The 25,410-nt window shown below is 39.8% G+C and overlaps 1 protein-coding gene across 2 annotated transcripts in view; it reads left to right on the plus strand.

The window, feature by feature from the left end:
• LOC100718191 (ST18 C2H2C-type zinc finger transcription factor) overlaps nucleotides 1-25,410 on the plus strand; it is a 124,023-nt gene that overhangs the window by 74,812 nt on the left and 23,801 nt on the right. For both annotated transcript variants that reach the window (XM_063258509.1, XM_063258510.1), the window contains exons 7-13: nucleotides 2,553-2,687; nucleotides 4,224-4,314; nucleotides 5,313-5,417; nucleotides 7,193-7,386; nucleotides 9,537-9,748; nucleotides 17,949-18,194; nucleotides 23,521-23,636. In XM_063258509.1, the coding sequence (XP_063114579.1) occupies nucleotides 2,553-2,687; nucleotides 4,224-4,314; nucleotides 5,313-5,417; nucleotides 7,193-7,386; nucleotides 9,537-9,748; nucleotides 17,949-18,194; nucleotides 23,521-23,636 (1,099 nt within the window). The remainder of the gene's footprint in view (nucleotides 1-2,552; nucleotides 2,688-4,223; nucleotides 4,315-5,312; nucleotides 5,418-7,192; nucleotides 7,387-9,536; nucleotides 9,749-17,948; nucleotides 18,195-23,520; nucleotides 23,637-25,410) is intronic.

Consider the following 25,410-nt stretch of genomic DNA (forward strand, 5'->3'; position numbering starts at 1 on the left):
TTCCACATACTAAGTAAATGCTGAGCCACTGAACTATGTTCCCAGTTCACTTTATTTTAGGCCACAGTCTCACTAAGTTATCTTGGAATCCTCCTCACCTCAGGCCCACTCCCTACCAAAGACCTAAAGAAGCCCAGCATTCCAAAATAGCATTTTACTCATGATTTTAGATAAGTCAACTGTTTTACAAAATGTTTGGTTATGCTATTGCTATTCAGCATTTAGAGACTTCAGGGCCCAGGGTCTCTAGAGTCATCGTGTAATTTATTGCCCAACCTGTGATACTTTTGAAGCAAAGAGGAGCAAGATGAAGAATGCCACAAGCATATCAGGTGTGAGAGAGAACAGTCTCAGGCAAACTAGGATGTTCCATCACCAGAGTAGAAGGTCACCCTCATTGTGCACCATGGTACAAAGAACATGGAAGAGGAGACAGGTTGAGAGTGCCCCTGAGCTCCCACTCTGGCTTCTTATCATGCAAACAGGTTCTGCCCTCCAGAGCATTCCATCTGCATCTTTGTTTTGCCCAGTGAGAAGAGACTTGCAGACAAAGGTGTGTGCTGGACTCTCAGTGGGCCCCACCTGGGCAGGCGCCAACCTGCGTTATCTCCAACGCCCTCTCTGGCTTCCCACAGACAGTGTGGTGAGGAGCGGAAACACTCCGAGCCAAGCCTTTCAATGTGGTTTAGAAACACAGCCTCACCTGGATAAGATCCAAGAAAGAAGGCATCAAAATACATGGTTACTGCTCTTCTGCCTGCAAGCAGGAGTCCGTGATGGGGTCAACACTTCGTTCACTTTAATTGAAATTCAAGAATTTTTACAGATTCTGTGTGCCCAAATCAACTTGAAATTTAGCGCTATGCTTGGGTTAAATGAGACAGGCATGCACAAAGTCCTACCACATCACAAACTCTTGATATGCTCTTCTGTCTCTTACAAAACAGAGAGAATAATCTGGACATCAATCATGGTATTTAGATCCTGTCTCTTAACACAAGTACCTGCATCTCCATCTTTGGGTACTGGCTGCTCACTTACAGGTCACTGCTTTCTGTCTCCTGACCCTTCCTGGACTGGTACTACGTGCTGCAATTTGAGGACTCCTTGGCTCCTCCCCCTTTTGCTGAAACCATGCCCCCATATAATTGCATTACATACAACCCGCTGTGCCCATCTGTCTAGGACTATGCATCCAACAACTGGATGACATGGTATGATATCTGCTCTCACAATGTGCTTACTCCCTGAAGACTGCCACATCCTGCCATGGTGTCCTACTCTGGGTGACCAGCTATGCATCCACAGGGCAGGACCCTTCCAGGGACTGGGCTGCCAGCAGTGCCTTGGGCAGGATCATGTGATTATTTTCACGTTCAGTATCAAGTATGCTCCTTAGTCCTGTTGCTTTGAGTTCTGAGAATTCTGTGGCTCTCCTGCATGCTTGTTCGCTTCTCAGGGCTCACATACTCCTTATGTTTTCCTTCTAAACCCCTGTGAGCTAAGGGACAAAGTCCCCTATGATTAGTATCATCCCAAGCATGCGTTAGAAGACCGTTTTGGCTGGAAGAAGAAATGAACTTCTGTTTTCTCTACCATCTCACTCACAGACATATAGTCGTGTAGCTAAGGCTTTGCCTGCATGAGTTCCGATCTCGTCAGTTTTCCCATTGTGCATGCATTTGTGTTATGTTCTTATGGAACTCATTTTCTAACCAAAACATTAAAACTCTTGAGCTTGTCTCCAGCCATGCCTCTCCGGCTCCTGCCCATGGCAGCCAGGACCAGATGTGTTCCTAGGTGGTGCACCCGTGAGCCCTCCCTGTCCTCCCCTTTCTGTACGGTCACCTTCTGAAAGTCCCCTCCAGAGCGTTTCTGTCACACGTCTTGTTACTGCTTCAGTGTTCAGATTCTGCAGTCAGTGCGATTTACAACTCCTTCCCTGTCGTCCTAAGTGGCAGCTCACTGGGGCTCGGGAAAACTGGGACTTAAAAGCCCTTGGGGAAGCAGACACAGGTCTGTCCTGCCTTGTCCTGGAAGCGGTCTTCTCTGCTTGTGAGTGAGAGGAAGTGAACCTAGGACATCTGTTGCAGGGCTCACAGGGACAAGGCCAGCCAGGTCTTTTTGTCTTGTAATTTTGAATCTGGCTTTTTCTAGACTTTCAGAAGATGATTTAAGTTTAAATAAATTCTTTCTTCTGTGTCACTTTTCTTTCACTTTTTTTCCTTTTCTTTTCAGAAGGCTGTTCATCCTCTGGAGTAGGGGCGATCCTTTTCATAATGAGGCTTTAACTAGAGGACGTGACATGACAACTTAAAACCATCTCTGTTTCAGCAGTCCCTTGCCCTGTGTCAGCCTTTGCTTAGGAAATCAAGAAAATTGAAAACATGTTTTGTGTTTCCGTAGGTCTTAGTTGAGGGTCTTATTCAAGGCAATATGAGAAGGATGTTTATAATGAATACAGTGAGAATGTTACCCTGCAAGGCCACTCTGTTGAATAGGAAGGAAGGGAAGAACAATCACATGCATTTCTCAATTTGATTTCTCTGTAGATTCACCGCGGCCTGAAAAGAGGGAGACCAAGTGCCCCATCCCTGGGTGCGATGGCACAGGGCATGTGACGGGGCTCTACCCCCACCACCGTAGCCTTTCGGGGTGCCCTCACAAAGTGCGGGTTCCCTTGGAAAGTGAGTACCGCTTATCCCTACAGATGTAGACCCCAGAACATCACAACATTAGCCTCTTTCTTTTCCAGTTTAGAATTAGAAATGGAAGCAAATTTTTCTCTGTGTGTCAAACAATTTCTAGGTTGTTGTGTGTTTTTAATGTAGCAAATGAGTAGAAGATGTGAGTGTAAAAATAGATCAAGAAACAGTAGCCATTGAAAAACCAGTTTTTTCCATAATCCCTAAGAGGAGGGATCTCCCCATGCCATGAAGGTGTGTCTGGGAGCCCCAGGGTTGCTCGGGAGGGAGGGGCTGGAGGAGCTGTGAGCAGAAACCTTTAGTGTGGCTTTTGTGTAAAAGAACAGGCAGAGCAGAGCAAGCACTCTGAGCACTGTCCATCCTATTCTGTGGGCCTTGGGACCTGGCACTGTCCCTGGCTGTCTCACCCCTGGTCCTGGGTGATTGGTGAAGGCGCAGTAAACCGGCATGTGAAAGCTTATGAGGAAGGAAGTGGGCATTTTAAGCATGTGAGCAGACTGTGCCACAGGAGCTGGCCTGGCCTCGGAGGGCAGCCTTTGCTCTATGCCCAGATGGCAAAGCACCAGAACACAGAACTAAGACATGACTGCCACACTGTGTCACTGTACAGTGTCTCCTCTCTCTCCCCAACCTGAGATCTTACCTCCAAAAGCCCAGGACCTGTCTGGGCCTCCGTGTAGTCCTGGGAGGTCACAGTGTCTGTCCACCTGGTCTCCCCTTGCTGTGGGTACACACGCTCCATGGTGTTACCTCAGGACATCTTGTTGCAGTTGAGGGTCCTCAACAAGGTAGCTGTGACCCACCTCCCCCCCACAGCCCTGCTGTAAATCAGGATTCTGGAAGTGGAAGTTTCCTTCTAAGCCTTGGAGAGTAGCAATGCATTTCAGACTTTTTGAATATATTTATGGAGACCTCTGGAGTTACACAAACTAGCTGAAGCAGAGACACCTTAGCCCCTTAACCTTCTCAGTATCAAGATTTGGAAGGTCACTACATTTAACTGTGCTTCTATGTTCCTGACTTAATGGTCCTTGGACCGATCCTCCGATGGCTCACAACCGTACTCTTGGCAGTAACCACAGGCAATGGAGGGTCGATGGACAAAGAACCAAAATAGCATCACTTAGGAAATAAAATAGACTAGATGTAGTGATAGGAAAGAGCTAGAAAGAGCTATTTGACAAAGGATGTCCTCCATTCATTCCCCCCAGGAAAAGCATAAAAATATGAAAGAAAGGTGATGAACGTATAATTTAGGTGAAATATAAGCAAAACAGTCTTATTCTAGACTTAAATACAACATGGAGCTCAGGACAATTAAAATGTGAATGAGCTTGCTGGATTTAATTTCTGAAATTCTTGTGTGCCTTATTGTTTTCAATCCAAATCTACCTTGGAGGGAGTATGGTGGATTATGTAATGAAAGTCGTTTTGATGCAGAACTGAGAGGTAAATTTGTTGAACTGTTATGCATCTGTGGTAAATCATTCTTTCCTTCCTGTGATGTTTTGTGCCTAGTTCTCGCCATGCATGAAAACGTGCTTAAGTGTCCCACCCCGGGGTGCACAGGACGGGGACATGTGAACAGCAACCGCAACACTCACAGGAGGTAATGCTGGGGATGTGTTCAGCAGTTTACCTTACGAAGAGGGAGAGAAACTTTCTACCATCAAACAATAACTCCGTGTAGTGCGAATTGTGTATCCTCATCAAATGCCTTACCACTAGAAATAGATAAGAAACATTTTCAGCCTGTGAAGAGTTTTTTAAAAAGGGAAATTAGTTCATTATTTTCTCTCCTAGAAATGTTTGTATTGGCAGCCATTTGAAATGAAATGTTATGCCTGAAGATGCTGTGGTTCTCTGTTCCTATAACCAGATGAACAGAGTGTGTTTTTTCTGCTCTAGAATCTCACCATGGCTGTTTTGACAAAGAAGAGAATTTCTGATGGGTTATCTTTAACACAACAGGCTGAAAATGGTATTCGGAGGACTTCAGTCTTCAGTGGTTTTAAGTGTTAACTAAACGTCAAGGTGACATCATTTCACTGAGATTACAACTAAGATAAAGAATATATATGTGCATTTATATGCAAATGTACTATGTATGTATAAGTGTTTTGGTGGAAAGTGGACTGTTTCCTGTGCACATTTTATACCTTATATAGATTATGTAAGGTACTACTTAATTTATAAACATATTGTCAGAAAACTTAATATCTCACACTTCCTATTTAAGATATGAAATTCAGTCTTTAAGATTTTGCTAAAGAACCTAAGATAAATAATAGATTTACCATGCTAAATACTTTCATTGGACAAATTAAACTCAAATGAGCACATTTTCCCTAATGTATTGTTTCAAAATCCTTTACATAGTATTTTTATTTTTAAATGGATTTATCTTTCATCCTGAGCCGGAGATGGGGGTAGGCGCTGACACTGCCGCTTGTGCCTCTTTGGGGTCTTTTAGTATGGGCACGGTGCTAAGCGAACTATTAATATGACTTAACATTTAATGTGTGCCAAGTGCACTACAAGCCCGTGCCAAAGCCAATCACATCCTCATTTTAAATCTCATCCTCCTGCTTTTCTTTTTTGAAACAGTCTTTCTGGTTGTCCAATTGCTGCAGCTGAAAAACTGGCCATGTCCCAAGATAAAAATCAGCTTGATTCTTCCCAAACCGGGCAATGTCCTGACCAGGCCCACAGGTATGAATTCCCAGGAGGTTCTGGCTGATCTGCTCATGTCACGATGTTACCCAGCAGGGCCTCACATCCTCTGTGTCGCTTCCCTGTGGCCTGATTTCACTCTCAACCACCAGTGGACCTGTGTGGACAGCCCACAGGAGAGGCTGGTTTATGAATACTTCCTTTACATGAACTATGAGACATCCCAGAAAGCTAATGTGAAAGTCCTCCATTCACAAAGGTAACATGAAATGGGGGAATCTAAGATGAATAAAGCATACAATAATGTATAGTAATTAAAATTCTATGTCATTAATACACACCACAAGTTAGATGAATTATGAATGACTGCATCTTCTTTGCCTGCAGAAAATGCTGTCATAAACTACTCAGACTTACTATGTATTCATTCTTTAGTTCCACATATAAATATAACTTTCTTTACACAAACATTCATTCCATAACAGTTGCTATTTAAATATCTCCCATTGGTCTTATAGCTACCAGGTCCTTCATGGGAGACCTTACATCTAAATAATATAGTATGGATGATAATTCACATGATGGTATATTCTATGAATATATTCTATTCCACAGAGGTCATATTTGTAGGAAAAGTGATTTCAGGATTTAAAAGATGATTAGATGCTATGTGAATCAATATGGTGTGAATCAGCTTCCTTAAATATTTTGCTTCTATAGATTTAAAGAGTCAAAATTAGCCTGAGTAAACTGAAGTAAAAGACATTTATCAAATGAGTAAAAAACATGTATCAAATGAAAACCATGAATTACTGAGTAACAATTAGAAATCTTAAAATGGAATACATGGTTAATATTAACTGCATGCACTAATTTTCCCTAAAATTATTTACCAAATATAGAAATAACATTGTTTCAATTTGAACATATCTTAATCTATTTTGTTCTTTTAGATTAGAATGTTTATGCCACTTTGGGGTTATATATATATATATATATATATATAAAATCCCTCAGATATTTTTCAGTAGCAGTTAAATTCTTTCATCTAGCCAAAATAATTGTTAAACCTGTCATTCTGATGAGTTGGGACAGTTTTGGAAAGTAGGGGAAAAATTACTTTTTATATCACTAAATTTTCAAAGATTAGGCCATAGCAAAAGAAAAAAAAAATTGGCCAGAGCTGATGCCGCACCTTTAGGATACCCTTGTTTAATCCAAATCCAATAATTCTACAGGAATACTTAACTCACATTTATCGTGGGAAGGAGTAATTATATTGAAAAATGCAGCAAATATAGTAAGCTGATTCATATTAGAATGATGCAATTTAATAGATCAAAAAATTGAAATGCTATTAAAATAGTACTTAAATCAGCAAAGAACATCCAGCCTGATGGTGGGATAAATGGAGAAAAGCCCAAGAAGAAACTCACAGTTCAGAAATCAAGTCTTCTGGCATCTGCGCTGCTCCTGTGATACATTAAGCACAACTGTGACTATTCACTGAGAATTTGATTAACAATTTTACTAGGTAGGACATAGATACCTTATCAGTGCCTTAATTCACATCTACTGATAGTGACATCTGCATGAGGAGAATGGAGGGTTCCATTTTCCTGTTTACCATTGGCAAATTGGGTCAGAATTTGCAGCTGTGTCACCATCAGGGAGCCCCGACTCTTGTTCCTGCACAGTGTCTCTGTGCATCCCCACAGGCAGTGACAATTTCTCTACCGTGAACCTGACACTGATATGCTCACCAACAGTTTCAATGTCTTTCTAAATTTGAACTACTTCTCCCGTCTCTCCAGGACAAGCTTGGTGAAGCAAATTGAATTCAATTTCCGATCACAAGCCATCACTTCACCCAGAGCCACAGTGTCAAAAGAACAAGAGAAGTTCGGAAAAGTACCATTTGATTATGCCAGTTTTGATGCCCAAGTTTTTGGTAAACGTCCCCTTGTACAAACAGGGCAAGGTCGAAAAACACCACCATTCCCTGAACGTAAGCTTCAAATTCAAATTCTAATACTTGCTAGCCAAAAATGTATCTTAAGTACGTTACTTACAGATGACAGGGGGCAATGTATACTGAGTAGTGTGGTAAAAAAGGAAGCAATACTTGGACCACTGTTACTCAGTGTATTCTGGACTTTTACTGAATAGAGGGAATAATAAGTGGATTATTGTGCAAATACAGTAAATATAGCGTCATCTTAGTCTAAATACAAGAATTCTAAAGATACTGGATGGGATTAATATATTGAAAAATTATATTATAATTATTTTTATTCATGTTGAAATTATAGAAACCTAATAGATAAAAATGTGAAAATACTATTTAGACCATTACTTAAATCACCAAAAAGCATTTGGGGGAAAGATAAAAAATCTAAGAAATATAATTCAGAAATCAAGATTTCCTAGAAAAATAATATATGTAGTAGTTGAAAAGTTTACTTACGAATTTAAAAATTAATATAGAAATGCTTCAAGTGGATTAATACTCTTTAATTATATCCATATAAAAGAAAACCTAACAAAGATGATATAATCTATAAAACTTGGTGTGTTTATATACACACTTTTTAAGTTGTTTAGAATTCTTAAATACTCTGATGAAAAAGTGAGAAAGGGAGCATTCTGGAAAAAACACAGGAAATGATTCCTGAAGGAGAGAAACCTAACTTCCATGGTGGAAGAAGCTAAATAATAATCACCTAGAATCCTCCATACACAAGTTTTTCTTTACCATGTTGCAAACATAGAATCGCAAGCTTCCTAGGTTTAGTACTCTTTATGAACGTGCTTCATTATGTCAAGTTGATTCACACTTTCAGAGAACTAGAAAACTGCATAAAACCCAACAGTGGGCCAGGGTTTAAGTGCGCTCAGTGGTAGAATGCCCGCCTTGCATACTCAAAGCCTTGGTTCAGTCCCCAGCGCTGGCGGGCGGTGAGGGGTGATATATTTAATAAACAGATTTAAAAGAGTTTTTCTATCAGTGAACAGTATTTTCTGAAAGTTATTTTATTTTTGCCAAAAACATGTAGTCTCTAACATAACTAACCACTGACCACTTCTTAGAAAAAATTATATACACACCATGTTTTGTTATTTATGTGGTTACATATATTATATGTACACAGTATATAGCCATATAGACATCTTTAACTCAGGAAAAGCTAGCATTCTGTACACTCAGATAGTGTCAATATTGATTTTATCAACTGCAAAATATTTGATGAATCTTTATGTTCTTATAATATAGGAAGAACATTTGCTGATATTTTATATTTTGCTTTTTGAAAAGTAATCAAATATTTAAAATAAATAATAATGCAAAGCAAATAGCTATGTATCAGCCCTCATTAAATCTTGGGTGCTTTTCCCATAACCTTGAGTGACGTTTATGAACACCACACAGCAAAGAGAAATGTGTGTAACTCTCTCTCTCAGCAATGCCTTGGTAACCCATGATAGAAACACAAAATGAAAACTCAGCCTTGATAACCAAATTGCCTTTCTGCTCACCTTGAGAACATTTCTTTTCTGTCCTTTGCTTATCTCACTCTCCCTGAATATGCAAAATGCCAGCTCATTAAAGTCTCCACCATCTATTCAGTTCCATCTATTTGGATGGAAAACAACTTCTACTACTTAAGTTCAGAACAAACCTGCATATCAAATAACAATATAATTACATGTCGAAGTATAAATCGTTATTCAGAAAACAAATACTGGAAGGATGCATTTTTTTCTGTACCAGCACTGAGTCCTACACATAGTTTTTATGCATATGTGCCTCATGATAGGTTTTGCTTATGTGTTTTCTTATCTGCAATTTTTTTGCCACAACTGTTGTCAGTGCCCCTGTGCCATAACATTAGTTGTGGAGTTTATGTCATAAGAAGCATAAATACAAAAAAATATTAGGAGAACTGGCATTCTGTCTCACCAATGACATTATTTGATCTGTGAACCTTGGTTAAAACCTATCTGAATAACCTTCATTTAACACACCAATGGTTAATGGCTCCTCTTTAATTTATTCTTCCCATATTTGATGCAAGAAGTTATATCTTTAAAAAAACAAATCTATTTAATGAGTAAAACCACATATATGCAATTGCTAATCAAATCTCTCTTCAACAGCAAAGCATTTTTCAAATCCAGTGAAATTTCCTAATCGACTGCCTAGTGCAGGCGCCCACACACAGAGCCCGAGTGGTGCCAGCTCTTATAGCTACGGTCAATGTGGTGAAGACACCCACATAGCAGCAGCTGCTGCCATCCTGAACCTTTCTACCCGCTGCAGGGAAGCCGCAGACATCCTCTCCAACAAACCACAGAGTCTGCATGCCAAGGTAGGCCAGTCCAAGAAGCCGGAGGGTGGGCCAGCGACTGAACCGTGAGAATAAACTGCCTTTCATGTTCCTAACCATGTTCACCAGGACTCTGCACCCCCACCCCATGCCACCCCTGTCCTTAGGACGAAGAGGAGCATTGGCAGGGAAGAAAAGCGTGCATTTCCTGGTCAGGGGCTCTTCTAGGAAGAAGTATAGCAAAGTTGGAGGCAAAGTGAGCCATGGAGGCTAGATGGGAGAATTCACAGATTTACAAGCTAGTTTTTGTTTGGTACACAACAAAAGAAAATTGTTGTTAAAATGAATCTCAACAATGGATGCTTTTCTCTTTCTGCAAACCAAAGATGAAAAGAAATATTTGATTAAACAGGACTGGGAAAACATTCTCAAAATTGACCCATGAAATTTTATTATTGTACATGTGACTGTTCTTTAACATGAAATGGTCTGGGTTGCGGTGCACTGTAAAACCCAAACACATTAAATCAACCAATGGCTCAAGGAGCTTTGAGGGTATGAGTGCTCAAATCCAAAATCAAACTCTGTGCCTGTTACAAAAACACTACATTTCTGAACTGCATAAAAGTAATCACATCATTCCAATAGTTTCTCTTTTCTAACTAGGAGAAGTCCAAATCCATGACTTGATGAACGCACACAAAGACCTCCTTATCTTGTCTTTAACAGGGAGGGACTTTTCATGTTAGAACTCTGTTCGCCCCTTAAGAAGGCTGTCTCTTATGTACACATGGGACTACTGATATGGCTGAAGACAGCTGAAATACAGTGCCCAGATTTATTTGATGGGAGATTTTACCTTCACCTTAAGTGGGAGGTTCCTTGAGCTAAACATGAACCCTGAAGCCCAGGCTGTTAAAGCCCTGCTCCTTTTTCTTCTTTGAGCACAGCCTGCCCCCAGGTAGTCAGCTGCCCATGTGCACCTTGCCAGGCCTTCAGGAGAGCAGGCACGCAGTGTCACTGAGCATTCGACAGAAGAACTGGAATTAGCTCCTGGACAAAGCTGAGCCAAATAAACCCTAGGACGATGTGGTGGCCAAAAACCACTCAAAAACAATTTTTAAACAAATGAGGTTCTTAAACAGAGAAAAACATACCCTCTGAAAATATAAAGAAAATACCATGCTCTTTGAATTCAAGGGAATTCTAGTTACAAATGATTGACAAGGTAAATGAGCTGGGGAATTGTAACATAACTTTATTCTTAAACTGCTATTTTGAATCTAAGTTGCTTCTTTTATAAAGGAGTACTTTACTAGTTGTATCTAGTTATAGAAATATTAAAATATCTAGTATCTAGTTGTAGAAATATTAAAATATCTTCCTGCTTAAATATCTTTTTCATTACTTGATAGTTTGGCCTGTCCTGTGACAATGAATACCAATATTGTGATTATTAATATTAAATTACTCAAAATGGTGCTAAGACAAATGCTCTCCATCTTTTGTAGTTGCCTTTCTGTTCCTCAGATTCTTCTGTTTACTTTAACATGCTCCATATCCCATTAAATTGCAGATGCCAAACAAAGAAGACTAAAGTTTCAAGAATTGCTCTCCTTATCAGTATTTTAAAACATACTTTTGATCATAAAAGTAACTTTAATCAGCACATTTCAAAACCTCAAACAGTAGATTTCTAGTGAATGCCCCACTTCTGGTACTGAAGTGGCTATGTGGGAGGAGGCCTGTGTGGCCAGAGTAAGGGGAGCCTCATGCAGGTGCCAGCCTCCTACAGATGGGACAGAGAACCTTTTAAAAGGATCTGGCTATGCCAGGAGTTTAGAAAACTACTTTCCTATGAAAAGTATCTCCTATGTCATAGTAATTGTTAGAACAAATATGGCCTCTCTGCTGTCTTCCCAGGGCTCTCAGACACGAATGCAATCCCACACAGCTGTAACAGTTTGTAGGATTCTGTCCTGGTTGGATCCTATTTTCTAGATATTATGAGAATCTCCCAAATCTCTGAAACAAACAAAAAAAAAGTTTGTTTTATCAAAAGTAAGAAGAGCCAAGGTAATCCATCCTGCAAATCAGCTTCTGAGCAAGCAGTCCCCCTGCGGGCCTTTTGGGTTGTCCCTGTTGCCCTTGGCACTTTCTCCTTGATGTAGGCTTGAATGTAAACAGTCTTTTCCTCCACACTGAGGGCTGGCCTGAGCCTCTTTCCATTAGATTTCTTTCCATGCCAGATTATTGGTATGTTTATTTCATTTAACCCAGATCTGTAGATCTCTTGAGTTTATCCTTCAGAAATAAGAGTGTAGGAATGCATAATTTTACTGTGCATCATACCTGTGTGGCTGAGAATCTCTCCTCCTTCCTCCCCATTCTTCTCCCTCCCCTCCCTCTTCCTTTCTCTCCCTTCCCCTCCCCCTCCCTCTTTTTCCATCTTTAATTTGGCACTTTAATAGAGGATTGAGCTGCATCTCCAGTCCATTTTGAGTCTGGGTCCAACTAAACTACTCAGGCAGACCTCAAACTTGTGATTGTTCTGTCTCAGCCTTGCTAGTAGTTTGGTTTACAAGCACACACCCAGACAGAGCATTCCTGGTGTGTTAGAGAGGCATCCTGGCAGATGAATTCACAGTAGCTCCAACCAGAAGCTCTCTAAGTGCTGGACTGCCCTAGCCAAAGGGTAGATTTGCTCACAGACTGTGCCTTCAAAGAGCTTAAGGACAAGCAGATGAAGGCAGTGGTTCTCGGGGGGCTATGCCTGCCTTATTTCAGACAAAGTGCTGCATTTGGAGAAGTGAAATGGGTTACCTAGGGCAAGCCAGATAGCTTCAAGGTACATTTTCTCAGAACTTGGGTGATGGAAGATTTCTCATTTATCCTTTGGGCTCATCCAATCTTTTATTCAATAATCATCTTTTCAATTACTTAGAGCACTCAAGAGAAGAATGGATTAAAGGTCTTACTGAGCCATGTGTGGTAGCACATGCCTATAATCCTACCTATTCAGAAGGCTGAGGCAGGAAGATTGAGTTTGAGACCAGCCTGGGCACCTTAGCAAGACTATCTTAAAATAATAATGATAATTACCATACTTTCACATCTTTTGCAAAATCAACTCAAAGCCCACTACACAAGGAGTTGATCTCATGGATACCTGTGAGGTTGAAAACAGATTCTTCTCATGCTATCTGCAGGCACATAACACACTGAGTTTCATGAGATTCACCATTTTTGCAAAATCCCTACTCTAATAATTATGGGAACAGAAATTGTTTTTAGAGGGACAAGGAAACTTTTGAGTTCTGAAACAATCTAAAGTTATCAAAGGCCACATGGATTGTCTGTGTTTTCTTGCCCTTAAAGTTTTCTAGCCCTGCACACTAAGATACTTTGGTGCTCTGGCTGTCCCCAGCACTGAAGGCTCGCGTGGCAGTACACACTGTTACCCATTCATGCAATCAGCACCCACCAAGCACTGACCTGCCTTGTGCTGCATGTCAGGACCTCAGCATTTGACTGACTTGCTCATCAGTACCTAGAGCAGAGCGCTTCACACCCTAGAACGAGAAGACTTAAAACCAAATTATTTACTCATTAAAATATCATCTGGGCTGTGCATAACACACTGGCTTGCTTGGTTTTAAGTACCAAGTCTTTAAGGAACCAAGTCAGGAGAAAATGCTTAATAGATATCGTAAAGATTAAAGGTGATGTCATCTGCAAAGTTAGCTCTCTGGAACCCAGGACTTTTCTTGGCTCTAAGATGTACATAATATCACCATTTTAAATCAGAATTAGCATGAGTTGTGAAATGTAAATGTGCCCCAGATCCAGATGCCTCTCTTTCCATCAGGCTATTGTGACCATGGACAGGAGCGCAGTAGTGAGCAGAGTGACCTCTTGGGTTAGCGAGGGCTTTCCCCTGCGCCTCTGGGCAGCCTGGGCCTGCCTGAGTCAGATGCGCACCCCATGTTTCTCTCTCGCTGCTCCCCTGATCCACAGAGGTAGGAACTCGCTTTGCAGTCTATCTTTATCCTCCTAGCTGCTGCTTGCCAAGCATTCTGTTGTTTGTTTTGGTGTTTTCCCCACCTGTTTAGACAAAATGACATATGCACAGTGTGCCTTAAAAGAAAACAAAAAATTGACACTTGCTTGAAATGTTTAAAGTTCAAAGTCTGTTTTGTGCTTGAACAAGGCCTGGAAACAACATGACTTCGCAGCACTATTCTTGCTGCCTCTTCCCGGGAATACCCCGGTGGCCCTCTGGGTGGTTAGAAGCACAAAGCAGCTTTTCTCGTAAGTTTAACACTGGGATAGATTATCCACGCATTTTAGTGAGATGTGAGGATGCTGCTGAACAGGGGTTACTGATTGCATCATGTAGAGATATTAGATGTCAATACTGGCTCTGTGACCTTGTGTGCAGTGGCCAGGGGCATGTCTCTTTTGGTATTCAAACATCCAGTCACATTATTATTATTATTATTAGCTATCATTTGCTGAATGCCTACTATGTGTCAAGTACTACACATAAGTACTTTGTCCATGCGAATGATTTTTAATCCTTCTGAAAACTTTGTGATATACATAATATTCTTCCATTTTACAGAAGAAGAAATTGCAGTAGACAGATAATGAGTGATTTTCTCTGAGTGGTCTGCTATAATTGAAATCTGAATTCATACCAATCTGAATTCTTCTTAAGACCTTACAGTATACAGACCACCAGCTATACTGTGACCTCAAAACCCAAAGGCTGGGGGAGATGTTTATAAATTTCATGCAAATTTGACATCCTATGTTAGTCAGTTCTCTCCACTCCATCATTCTACTTTATTAAGTAATATTTTTCAGTTTTATTATCTTAATCGTCAATGCTCAATTACATTAACAATGGAATATTTTCATTTCATTTCATTTATTTATATTGCCTGCTTTGAAAACATATTTAGGATAGTTATCAGTACAGAAAAGATTCCACCTCCTCATACAAAACCTGAAAATGAGCTGCCAGAGGAAATTCAGGGCGCCCTGCAGAAACCCAGGTAGAAGGAGCAGGGCTGGTGCTGTGTCTTAACCAACTCAAAGGAGATTTCGGGTGCCCTGTCTGGGCTGAAAGAAGCTTGCCAAGGAAGGAACATGATGCTGTCATGTTCTGTCAGTGTCATGAAAATCAGTAACTTTCATAATCAGAAAACTTAGGGTAAAATAGTCTTATCTTTATGTTATTGTCTTTGTATTTCTAATTTCTAATTGTTAAAACAGGGTAATATTATTGTTTGGAAAGTAATGGAGGAAAGCAGCCATAAGTTTATTCTCTAGATACAATAATTTACGTACTGTCCCTTTTATTTCATTGTACGGATAGTGAAAATGCCATGCTATTATTTCCTACTTTCAGTCGTAAGGAGTTCCCCATATTTTTTCATAGGCATTACTCATGATTATCATTTTACTCCTTACATAATGTGCCATTTAGTAATGTTCCATGTTTTATTAATTCATAGTTTCATTTCTTCATTGTTGGACATTTTAGGTAACTGTTTATTTTATAATACAGATAAAATCATAAGCAAGAACTCTTTCAACTTTGAATTTAATAATACTTTATAATACATTTATTAAATTACTTTTCACTAAAAATCTGTATGCATGAAATAAACTCCTTGATGGCAGGAACCAACCAACTTTTCTACTTTTCCCTCTCTTCAAAATATAATATCATGGACCTATTCAGTGCTTTTTTAATAATTTGATGAATATGTAAGTGGAAGGCAGCGTCTGTAACTTGCAAGTGACTGAAATAAGTGGCATTTGATGCCCATCCTAAGTTGGAAAGAACGCAAATGGTATTAGTGATCCCTAGTCTCAGACAACCTTAAAATTTAAATGTAATTATTTAAAGTAAGGATCCCAAACAACACTTGGAGAAATCAGAGTATTAAGGGGGTGCAAGGATGGAGACCACGCCAGCTGCAGCTCCAGCCTCTCCCCTGCATCCACCTCTCCCACCTCCCTGCTTTTTTGTGCTGCCTTTTGGAGCTTTAAGCACAGAGAAGTGATGCCTATTGCTATGGCTCTGAATAAAAACCCATGCTATAAATGTGTGATCCCCATGCATGGACAGAAAGAGACCCTCCTCGGTTACTGTGTGTAATTGTTGAATGCATCTGTGGCTTACTTAAAGCCCATCTGTACCTCATTCCCCAGTGTGCAGCCCACTTCCCCCCTGAAGTCAGGTGCTCAGAGCAACTGGCTGGGACACGGGGTGTAGAAAAGCACCTCCTTTAAACCTTAGGAGTGATTTTTTTTCAATCAAGCTTTCATTACTCAAGATGTATAATCATAACAACTCCTAGAGTCTCTCATTTTTTACATTTACTATTTAGAATTCTTTTCCTGCAAAAACCAAAATATCTGTGAGTGTCATCTTGGAATTGTTGGTATTTTTCAGAGATCGAATCTGCACTATTTATGGGTTTTGCACTATAAAACTCTGCAGCCTGGTCACATGGCTTCTTTTTCCTAAGCCATCTGTCACAGAGGTCTGGAATTTTATGTGAATGTTGGTTGTGCAGTCTTAACCCAAGTTTTTTTAAAATTTTTTTTATGAAAAATGTCAGCAACTACAATATTTAGCATTTTACTTTACGTTGGCCATTAAACTTGATTACTCTAGCTCTGTTTCATTGCCATAGTTACATATCAGCTATAAAGCCAAAAATTGTTTTGATGCGCTCCTGGCAGAATGCATTGTGAGACCATGGAGGGAGGCAGCATGTGGCACTGATATGGTTAATATCTTGGATTTTTGTAACTAAGGTTTATTAATGCTGGTATAAAAACGTATTTGATATTATACAGATGGCATAAGATGTTGTGGTTACTACGTTATTATCCCGGATAAGCTGTACTGTCAAATTCAGGGCTTAAAACTATCACAGGAGATTAAACTATTTACTAAAAGGGGACAGAAAGATAGAGCCAAAGCATCTTAGTACAACATATTACAAGTGTATTTACTTCCCAGTGAGTATAATGTGGCTGGAAGACTGAGAGCTGGAAAACAGGAACTTTTGCAGGTAAAATAAGCAGACAGAAGAGGTACTTTATTTTTTCAATCAGGCATGTGAGGAGGACTAGCCCAGTGGCTGATGGGAAGAGGGAGTTAAAGTAAGTCCCCTGGGAAGGGACTGGTGTCCGCAGGAGTTAGAGATCTTGCTAACGTATTCAAAGAAGACATCTGCTTTGCCCACCAAAAGGGATAAAGAATAAAGCAATTGTCAAGAAGCTAATTGTGAGGTGATGGATGGTGGTGAAAATACCAGAAAGGTGTTATTTGACCCATTTGGAACAATGACAGGCATGTTCCTCTGTATTTGAGACTTACTGCATGGTAATAATCACAAATCATGACTCTGTACCAGCCGTCCCACGGTGCGGATCTTGAAGAAGATCCAGAGCTTGTGAGCAGCTTATTGTGAGTACTAAAAAAAAATATAAAAAGTTTAGTAAAAGCAATTCCAAGGAGGAACATTGGGAGAATGCATTAGTTTGAAGTCCTATCTTAAGTGTCTGGAAAATAAATACCTTGATTCTGAAGTTTCATTATAAAATTTAAGCCCCAAACACTTAATGCTGTCCGTGAACTACAGACTTTTCTCTCTTTCTCTCTCTCTGCCCTTCGTAATCTAGCAAAGCTTTGCCAGTTCCAATAACCTAGGGTGAAATGTTGCTTTTGCATTAACGTAAAATTCCAATAAAAATTCTCTTCCAGCTGGTATGTTTGCATATTTCCCATGTTAGATTAATATTGTGATTCGGGGTGAGGGGGGTTATATGTGCCTTTTGATGAACACAAATGTTAATGCTTTAAATGATGAATTTGGAGAGATAATTCTATAAAGTAGAAAAGAAGATTTAAAGCTGAACTTCTAAAACATATACATATATAAAGCAATCTCAGCCAATATATTTAGTGTTTTGAACACCTTATTCGTATTAAGCTTACTTTGTTTAAACCCAGAACATGAAGCTCGCTAATGGGGTTGTTCTCAAAAGTCTGCCTAAGAATTGAACATTACACAAAGCACATTGCAAAGCTAGATTTAAAAGCAGATATACTTCCATAAAAGCTTACATTTAAAATTATCCCTTGAAAGCCCCACATGACTGGCCTATAACTGCTCACTGCTTAAATGTTTTTCTGTTTCCTGTTGTGTACCAGGGAGCCGAGATAGAAGTAGATGAAAATGGAACGTTGGACTTAAGCATGAAAAAAAATCGCATCCCAGACAAGGCTGCACCCCTGGCTTCCTCCAACGCCACCATCCCAACCCCTTCCTCCTCCCCCTTCAAAGCAAGCAGCATTTTGGTCAACGCAGCGTTCTACCAGGCTCTCTGTGACCAACAGGGCTGGGAGACTCCGATCAACTACAGCAAAACTCATGGGAAGCCAGAGGAAGAGAAAGAGGTATCGTTTCAATATGCCAATCACTAAGCTGGAGATGAGTCCGTCTGCAGAGCTTTTTCTCCTAAATCATAGTTCACATTCCTGTTTTCATAACACACAGTCCTGTCCTTTGATTCTGACTTAGTAATAAAGCAATCATTTTAACTTTCAGGTGAAATTTACTAATGAACCAAACTTTTCAGGTCTCTTGCCTAAAATGTCATTACAGTAAATTTTATTCTCGGAGTGGTATCAATTTGTTTGCACTACAGAAAAGAGTCTCTTATTTTGCAATCTTCAGGGAGTGGTGTTTTGTTCAACATAGAAAAGCCAGCCCACTGGTCCTTTCTAAACCAGAGAGTTCAAGATAAAATGCAACTGCGGACCAGGCAGAATCTTGAAAGTACGTCACACCCATGTTCTGCTGTGAAGGGGTCACACTGGCATAGCTATGAAAAGAGGCATTTTTGGAAGTAGCAGATCTTGAATGTTAGATGTCTTAATTGTATCAGCCCTGAAGTCAGGAAACATACTTGTGCATTTGATCATCTCAAAGGTGATTTCACCCCCAAAACCAGAACTTGTGAAAGAGTCTTTCTCTCTGTAGTCTGAGCCCTCAACTTGGTCTAATTGGCTATGGTCTACTTAGCGTAACTTAAAAGGCTTGTCAGCCGTAGCTCCCTGTTTAGTCTTCACATGACTGGAGGTGTGACCCTGAGGGTTACAGTGAATGATACCAATATGCTGTCAGAAAATCACTGATGGACCTGCTAGTTGATATGCTTAGAAAACCAAAATATCCATTCTTTGTAGATGTGTACCCTATCTTTTTCAGCCTTTTGAATTTCAGAGACTTGGGGGAATCTAATTTGATTTTTGCTTTTACAGCTCAGCACACTAGTGGCCATACAGAGGCATGATCACGGAGTTGGGCTGTTTTCACATTCTTCCTCCTTCTTTTCCTTTGATTCCTTCCTCCCGTCATTCACTGGCATCTCCACGTTCAAGCAGTGAACTAGGTGCTGGAGATTTCGTGACAAATAAGACATGCTTTGCTATGTACAAGGACTTCAGTCACGTGTGCTGAACAGGGCGGCACAAACAGGCACCGGAAAAGAGGGGTTTCTGAGTCTGGATGGGGTGTCAGAGGCAGATACCCAGAACAAACCAGCACCACCACCATCCCCTGGATCTGAGGCAGCCCTGATTTCCTCCATCCATGACAACCTGTGGAAATATGAAAGGAATCACAAAATTGCACTGTTTGATTAGACACTCTCTTACTAGTTTTAGTCTTTGAGTTTTAAGAACACACCTAAAATATCTCAAAATGGTTTTAATTAATTCATTAATCAATATCTCCTTTTATGAAATGCTTGAGATTAGGCTTGGTAGTCTTGGAAGTTTAGACTTTTTCAGACTTTGGACTATTTATATAAACTCTCCTGAGAAGCATCCCTAACACAAAATTCCGAGATCAGAATCCAAAAATTTTTGAGTGTTGTGTTGGCTTTTAGGATTTTAGATTTTCAAATGAAGGGTGCTCAAACTGTGTTTTAGAATCAGTCCTAGTAAATAATACAGTACATATTGGATGGTGATAAATGTAACGCTGACATGTGCAAAGTCCCAGAGCCTCCTTGACCTAAATGGTGGTGATGAGCTGGCAGGGTGTATCTCTTGTCTCCATCACAGTGACCTACTGTTGTCTCAAGCTTGTGAGAAGGAACAAAAGTCATACCTGACTTCTCTCCGTCTCATAATTTATCAGTATTTGCATTACTTGGTCAGTCTGCACTTCTCTTAAACAGAAGGAAGGGGCAAAATAGGACAAGTTGGCTTTAGCAAAGAGAATGGCCCTCTAGTTCACAAGACTGAGTCTCTGGCCAGTTGATTACCAGTTAGATGCGAGTATGTGACTCCCATTCCCTTAAGGGAAACCCATCCCTGGGAATGAGATCTGTAGGTGTGTGTTGAGAAGTTGGTGTGTTCCACAGAGGGCAGTGCTTTACAGAGAAGGTAACTGCATTCCTGTCCTGCAATGCCAACATTGTGCCTTTAGATTTAAAAAAAAAAATGAGGAAAGGGCTTCTTTAGACTAGTATGAGACTTGTGAAATATTATTTTGAAAAAGTAGATTGCGTTCAGCGTTGTCTTTGAGAGGACATAAGGGATTGCATATGTGATAAGAATAAAGACAAGAAAGCTTTATAAGTAGTGTCTCATTGTCCCAACAATTCTGCAAAGCAGGATAACTATCACATTTTGTGGAGAAGAAAACTGACCCTGAAGGAGGTACCATTGTTGATCCTTAACTACACAGAGATTGATGGGCCAGGAATCCCTGCAAAAAAGGAAATGGGGAATGTGGAGAATAAAAAGAAAGATATCATCAATGGGTGAAGACAGTTTAGGAAATATTAAGGAAAAAATAGAAAAAAGAATGAGCAGATGGTTCATGGCAAGGTGTGGAGGCGGCTCCCTTGGTCTCAGGTGCTTTCAAGGACATAGGGGCAAAGCCCTCAGACTCAGGACGGCACCATGAGGTGACCACAGATAACAGGCACAGGACTGGCTCATTCTTTTCCCTTTCCACAAGGCATCACAAACATCTGAAGACCAGAGGTGGCATGGTGCTGCCCCCACACTGTTCTCCTCCTCTGTCATCTCCTCCCCTGGGCTTCACCACACATGACACCCACCCAACTAGAAATGGAGTGATTATTTCTAATTCATTGTTATCTAGTTCATATGCACAACAGTTGCTTAATTTTGGTGGTAATTTTCAGAAAATATTGTCTGTCTCTCTTGGTGAAATAGCCTGTCCAGATGCCCCCTAAAAAAAAATCATGAATCTGGAAAAAACTCAAAATAACTTGAAAGGAAAGTACTGAGAAATAGCTAGGGCTGTCAGTTTCATTCAACTGTCAGTTCTCCAAAGATTTCAGGGCTTAAAATGTTAAAAGTGCCAGATGCTATTATCTGTTATTCATGTTACCATTATGTTCTGTCTTTACTGAGATCGGTATAAACTTCCATCTGTACATTAGAGAATTTCATGGAGTGTATACACTCCCTGAACACACATGTATGCTGGGCTCTCTTTTTACATATTACGCACAGGACAAAATTACTATCTTCAAAATGAAATTTTAAATGTTGGAAAAAGGATTCTCACAAATGTAATACACTGGGTGCTGCTTAGGAAGTCATCCAATATCGAACACTTCTGTACAGAACTAATCTGAGAACTGTTTTAACAATGCCCCCCTCTGTTTTAACACATACATTCCCTACAAGCTTCCAGGAGTAGAATATTAAGCAAAGAAAGGAAGAAAGGCAATTCCATGCATAAGAGTTTATACTTTTTTAAAAATCTGACATATTTAAAAAGTCATGGGCAACAGAATTACCCTATTGAAATACTGTCCCACATTACCAGACAGAATTAAATAACATCCTCCAACATAATTTTATATGCATTTTAATCTAATAGAAGTTAAAGCTTTTATAATCGATCATTTATTTCAAAGTTCCTACATTGTCTTGTACAGATTCAACCTCCAAACAATAGTTGCAAACTTGTGTGTGTTCCTTTAAAAATATATATGCCTTCTTAGACACTATGTTTTTTATAATAAAGTAATTTTTTTTACTTCATACCATTTTGTGAAAAATTCAGCATCTAAACAGAAACACAAAGGCTGTTTGTGAGATGATATTGGATTTAACTTTTGCATCTGCTTTGAAAAAACCAAGATATTTCTGAATTACTGCATTGGAAATGACTACCCAACGCAAAGCCAGATTGTCCCAAATAGAGTGGATAATGGAACAATTGGGCTCAAAGGCTTTAAAATTAGGAAATGTTTGACTTTAGCCTTTTACACTGTAAAACTTTAAAAGGATGAACTTCAGTCCTCTATCTTGCCATAGATTCCACGGAGACGACGTTGCGATAGCTTAGCGACTGAACTCGGGGTCTTTGGAACGCCTCCCTTTTTACTTTTTCTGGGACAGAGTTTCACTGAGCAATCAAGTTGCTCAAGCAGATCTTAACCTTGCAGTCCTCTTGGCTCAGCTTCTGCCTTTAGCTTTTAAATGGAGTGTGTAGCGCTTTAAACAGGATGAAGAGAGAAACCGTACCAAGCCAGCTTCTGTTAGTTTGATCTGAAACTAATCTCAGTCTCACTGGTTTATCAATAGATTTACTTTAGCACACTTGTGTATGAAATAATTGACTTGCTGTCCAAGTAATGACTGAGAGAAATTATGCTTGCCTTAATGATAAGATCAATGTTTAGAAATTTCCTTTGGCTGGAAAAAATCCAGAGATTTTTTCCCTGTGGCTTTTGGATATAGACTCAGAATTATTAAGATTATGCTATAGTATTTCATTTCCATGTCATTTAAGGAATATTTATTTTGAACAATTCAAAATCACAAGCTCATTTTAAATAAATCAGTACTTTCAAGGTTTAGGATATGCTTTTCTATATTAATCTGATTTTAACATTAAATCTGAAAAGTATTATATTTATTAGACAGAGCCTTAATAATGAAAGCAAGCTAGTTATTCAATTCAGGAAAACTATCATGAGTTTTATGTGGGATAATACTTGGTAAATAAATAATTTGGAAAGATGAATGAGTTTTCCTTATGGGGTCAAAATCAGCGTTAAGTTTAAAAGTCCAACAAGAAATTTCACCCAATGAATGAAAACATCACAAGATACCAGCTTAGCGGAAGAGAAAAGAAGAGAGGAAATGATGTGAAAACAACAATTATCCAGAAAAATGAAATTAAGTGTCTCATAATGTAGCCCCAGCTATTACATATTTAAATACATAATTTAGATCATGATTGTTTGGTACTGAAGTGGGAATTTTGTTAATCTAAAGTTCTTCTTTTACTTAAAAATCTGTGTGATTCTTTTTTTTTGCATTTTACTGCAATTGACTGCTGGATATATAAAGAACTATTCCTGTGTTCTTTTTAAGGTGTTCATTATATAATATAATTTAAAGCATATTAATGTGTTAATTATAGAGTTGAAGTAACTCCTCTAGAGTTATGTTTGCTAAAATGTGAACTTTTTAAAGATTTTCCATCAATTGTAATTTCTCCTTTTTCACTGAGTAAAGATCCATAGCAATTAGAATACACACTCTTTTATTCTTGTTCTTATTTATTTCTTATATAAGTCTTTAGCAACATTTCAGCTAAATCTTCTGGTAAAATCAGATCTGATTTGTGTGACCTCAAATTTAGTTGTCTTTTCAGGGCTCCCTAATCATCTCTCTGTTTCTCTCTCTCTCTCGTCTCACTTTCTTTTTTTTTTTCCAGAAAGACATAGTAAACTCTCTAGAAAATTTAGAGGAGAAAAAGTTTCCTGGAGAAGCCTCTATTCCAAGCCCTAAACCCAAACTCCATGCGAGAGATCTCAAAAAAGAGTTAATCACGTAAGTGGTATCCACCGCTGTGTCCTAAAGGATGATGCCATAAAAAGGCAGAAGTTCATAATTTTACATAATAATACTTTTTCTTATACAGTTGACTTTTGAATGGTTTTGGAGGAATTTCAATTAGCCAGCAATTAAATGTCCAACATATACTTGAACTTATGCATTGAACTGGGTGGGCTGTAAAAAAAAAAGTATACAAGATACGGTCTTATGCAAAGAGAACCAAATCAATCTTAAAAAGCAGCATAAGATGGAACAATTAGAAAAGTGCATGTTTTGGCCAAAGTTCTCAACATTTGTGTGAGAGGATCTCAGGCTGGGGTTCAGGGAGTCTGGGAGTAAATAACTTTCCAACTTGCTACTGGGTTTAGTGAGTGAATGGCTTTCATTACAGCTTCAGAGGGATACTTTGATCCAGAAGAATTTAAAACCCATTACTCTGATTTGATCACTATGTGATGCATACATCAAAGTGTCACATTATATCTCTTAAAATATATATACATATAATTATTGTTTCAATTAAAACTAAAAAGACAATAAATACAGACACCCGAGGGCAGACGGTGAGTGAATGAATGAAATGCAAAAAGAACTGTTTTCTACATGTAAACATTTAAATGTTAATCAAGTATACTCAACACAGATACCTCTATAGCTGACAACTGATGAGTGTCTCCAGCAAACAACTTTTGCAGTTAGACACCAGTGTTCCTACCCTCTGCTCTGTATTCCTCTATTTAAAATTTTCCACTAACTGTAGATTTGAGGACCTCTTGTACCCCGGGAGACTCTCCACCTGGACTCCATTTCTGCTTTCATTTATAGATTAAACTCCTAAGAAAAGTATCAATAGTGTGTGACTCAGTTTCCCCCATCTTTGCCAAACAGATTTTCACTGCCACCCCTCTACCCAAACCCTCTTTCTAGTTAAATTTTTCTGGGACCCCTGCCCTATTCTGTCTGTTGGTCTTTGAATCTCTTGTTCCCTGTTGATGGGACAGTGGGAGTCCACCACACTGATCTTACCTTCCTCTGTGGTCTGTAATCTGCCATTCACCTTGGGTTTCAAGGACTCTTCACCTGGGAATTTTCCTGTCACTCTCTGCAGTCCCTTCCTAGACTCAGACCCAGCCCTCCAAACTTTGAGACGTCTCAGATCCCAGTCTGGGACCTCTTCTATCTGCACTCTCTGTGATCTGTATCTTCACTGAGACCTCCAGATGCATCCCCACTTGCCCACAGCAGCAGTGAGCTCTCAGCTTCCCTCAGGCCCTGCCTTTCCTCCCTCCCATCCTCCTCTGTTCCTTGACACACCTGCTCACAAAAGCACACCTTCCCTAGAGCATCCCTAACAGTGCTCTCTGCCAGAAGTTCCCCCTGTGAGCTTACCTCTTCTCCATCAGCTGTCCTCTCAAATGTCCCTTACCGTGAGACATAGCTACTGCAGCTCCTCATCCCAGCCATGGAACTCCATCCCTCTTTCCAGATCCTCTCTCATCAGCGTTAGCACCATTGAATGCATGTACAGTACCCAGCTGCCTTCACTTCTGCCTCTGTGGCCTGCACCTCACTGAGGAGGCTCCACATGCGGTCCTGCCCTCACGTTCTGTTCTCTACCCCAGCCGCAGCACTGGTGCTTATTACATGCTGTCTGCTTCTTATTTCCCCACCAATATGCACAGAGCCTGGGATAGAGAACACATCTCAAATGCCAGGGCCAAGTATAGGACCTCATACGTGGCAAGCGTTCAGTAGAATTATTCCTTGT

Source organism: Cavia porcellus, unplaced genomic scaffold (genome assembly GCF_034190915.1).
Source record: "Cavia porcellus strain 051 isolate PalLab524CR breed Dunkin Hartley unplaced genomic scaffold, mCavPor4.1 scaffold_11, whole genome shotgun sequence".
Taxonomy (NCBI): domain Eukaryota; kingdom Metazoa; phylum Chordata; class Mammalia; order Rodentia; family Caviidae; genus Cavia; species Cavia porcellus.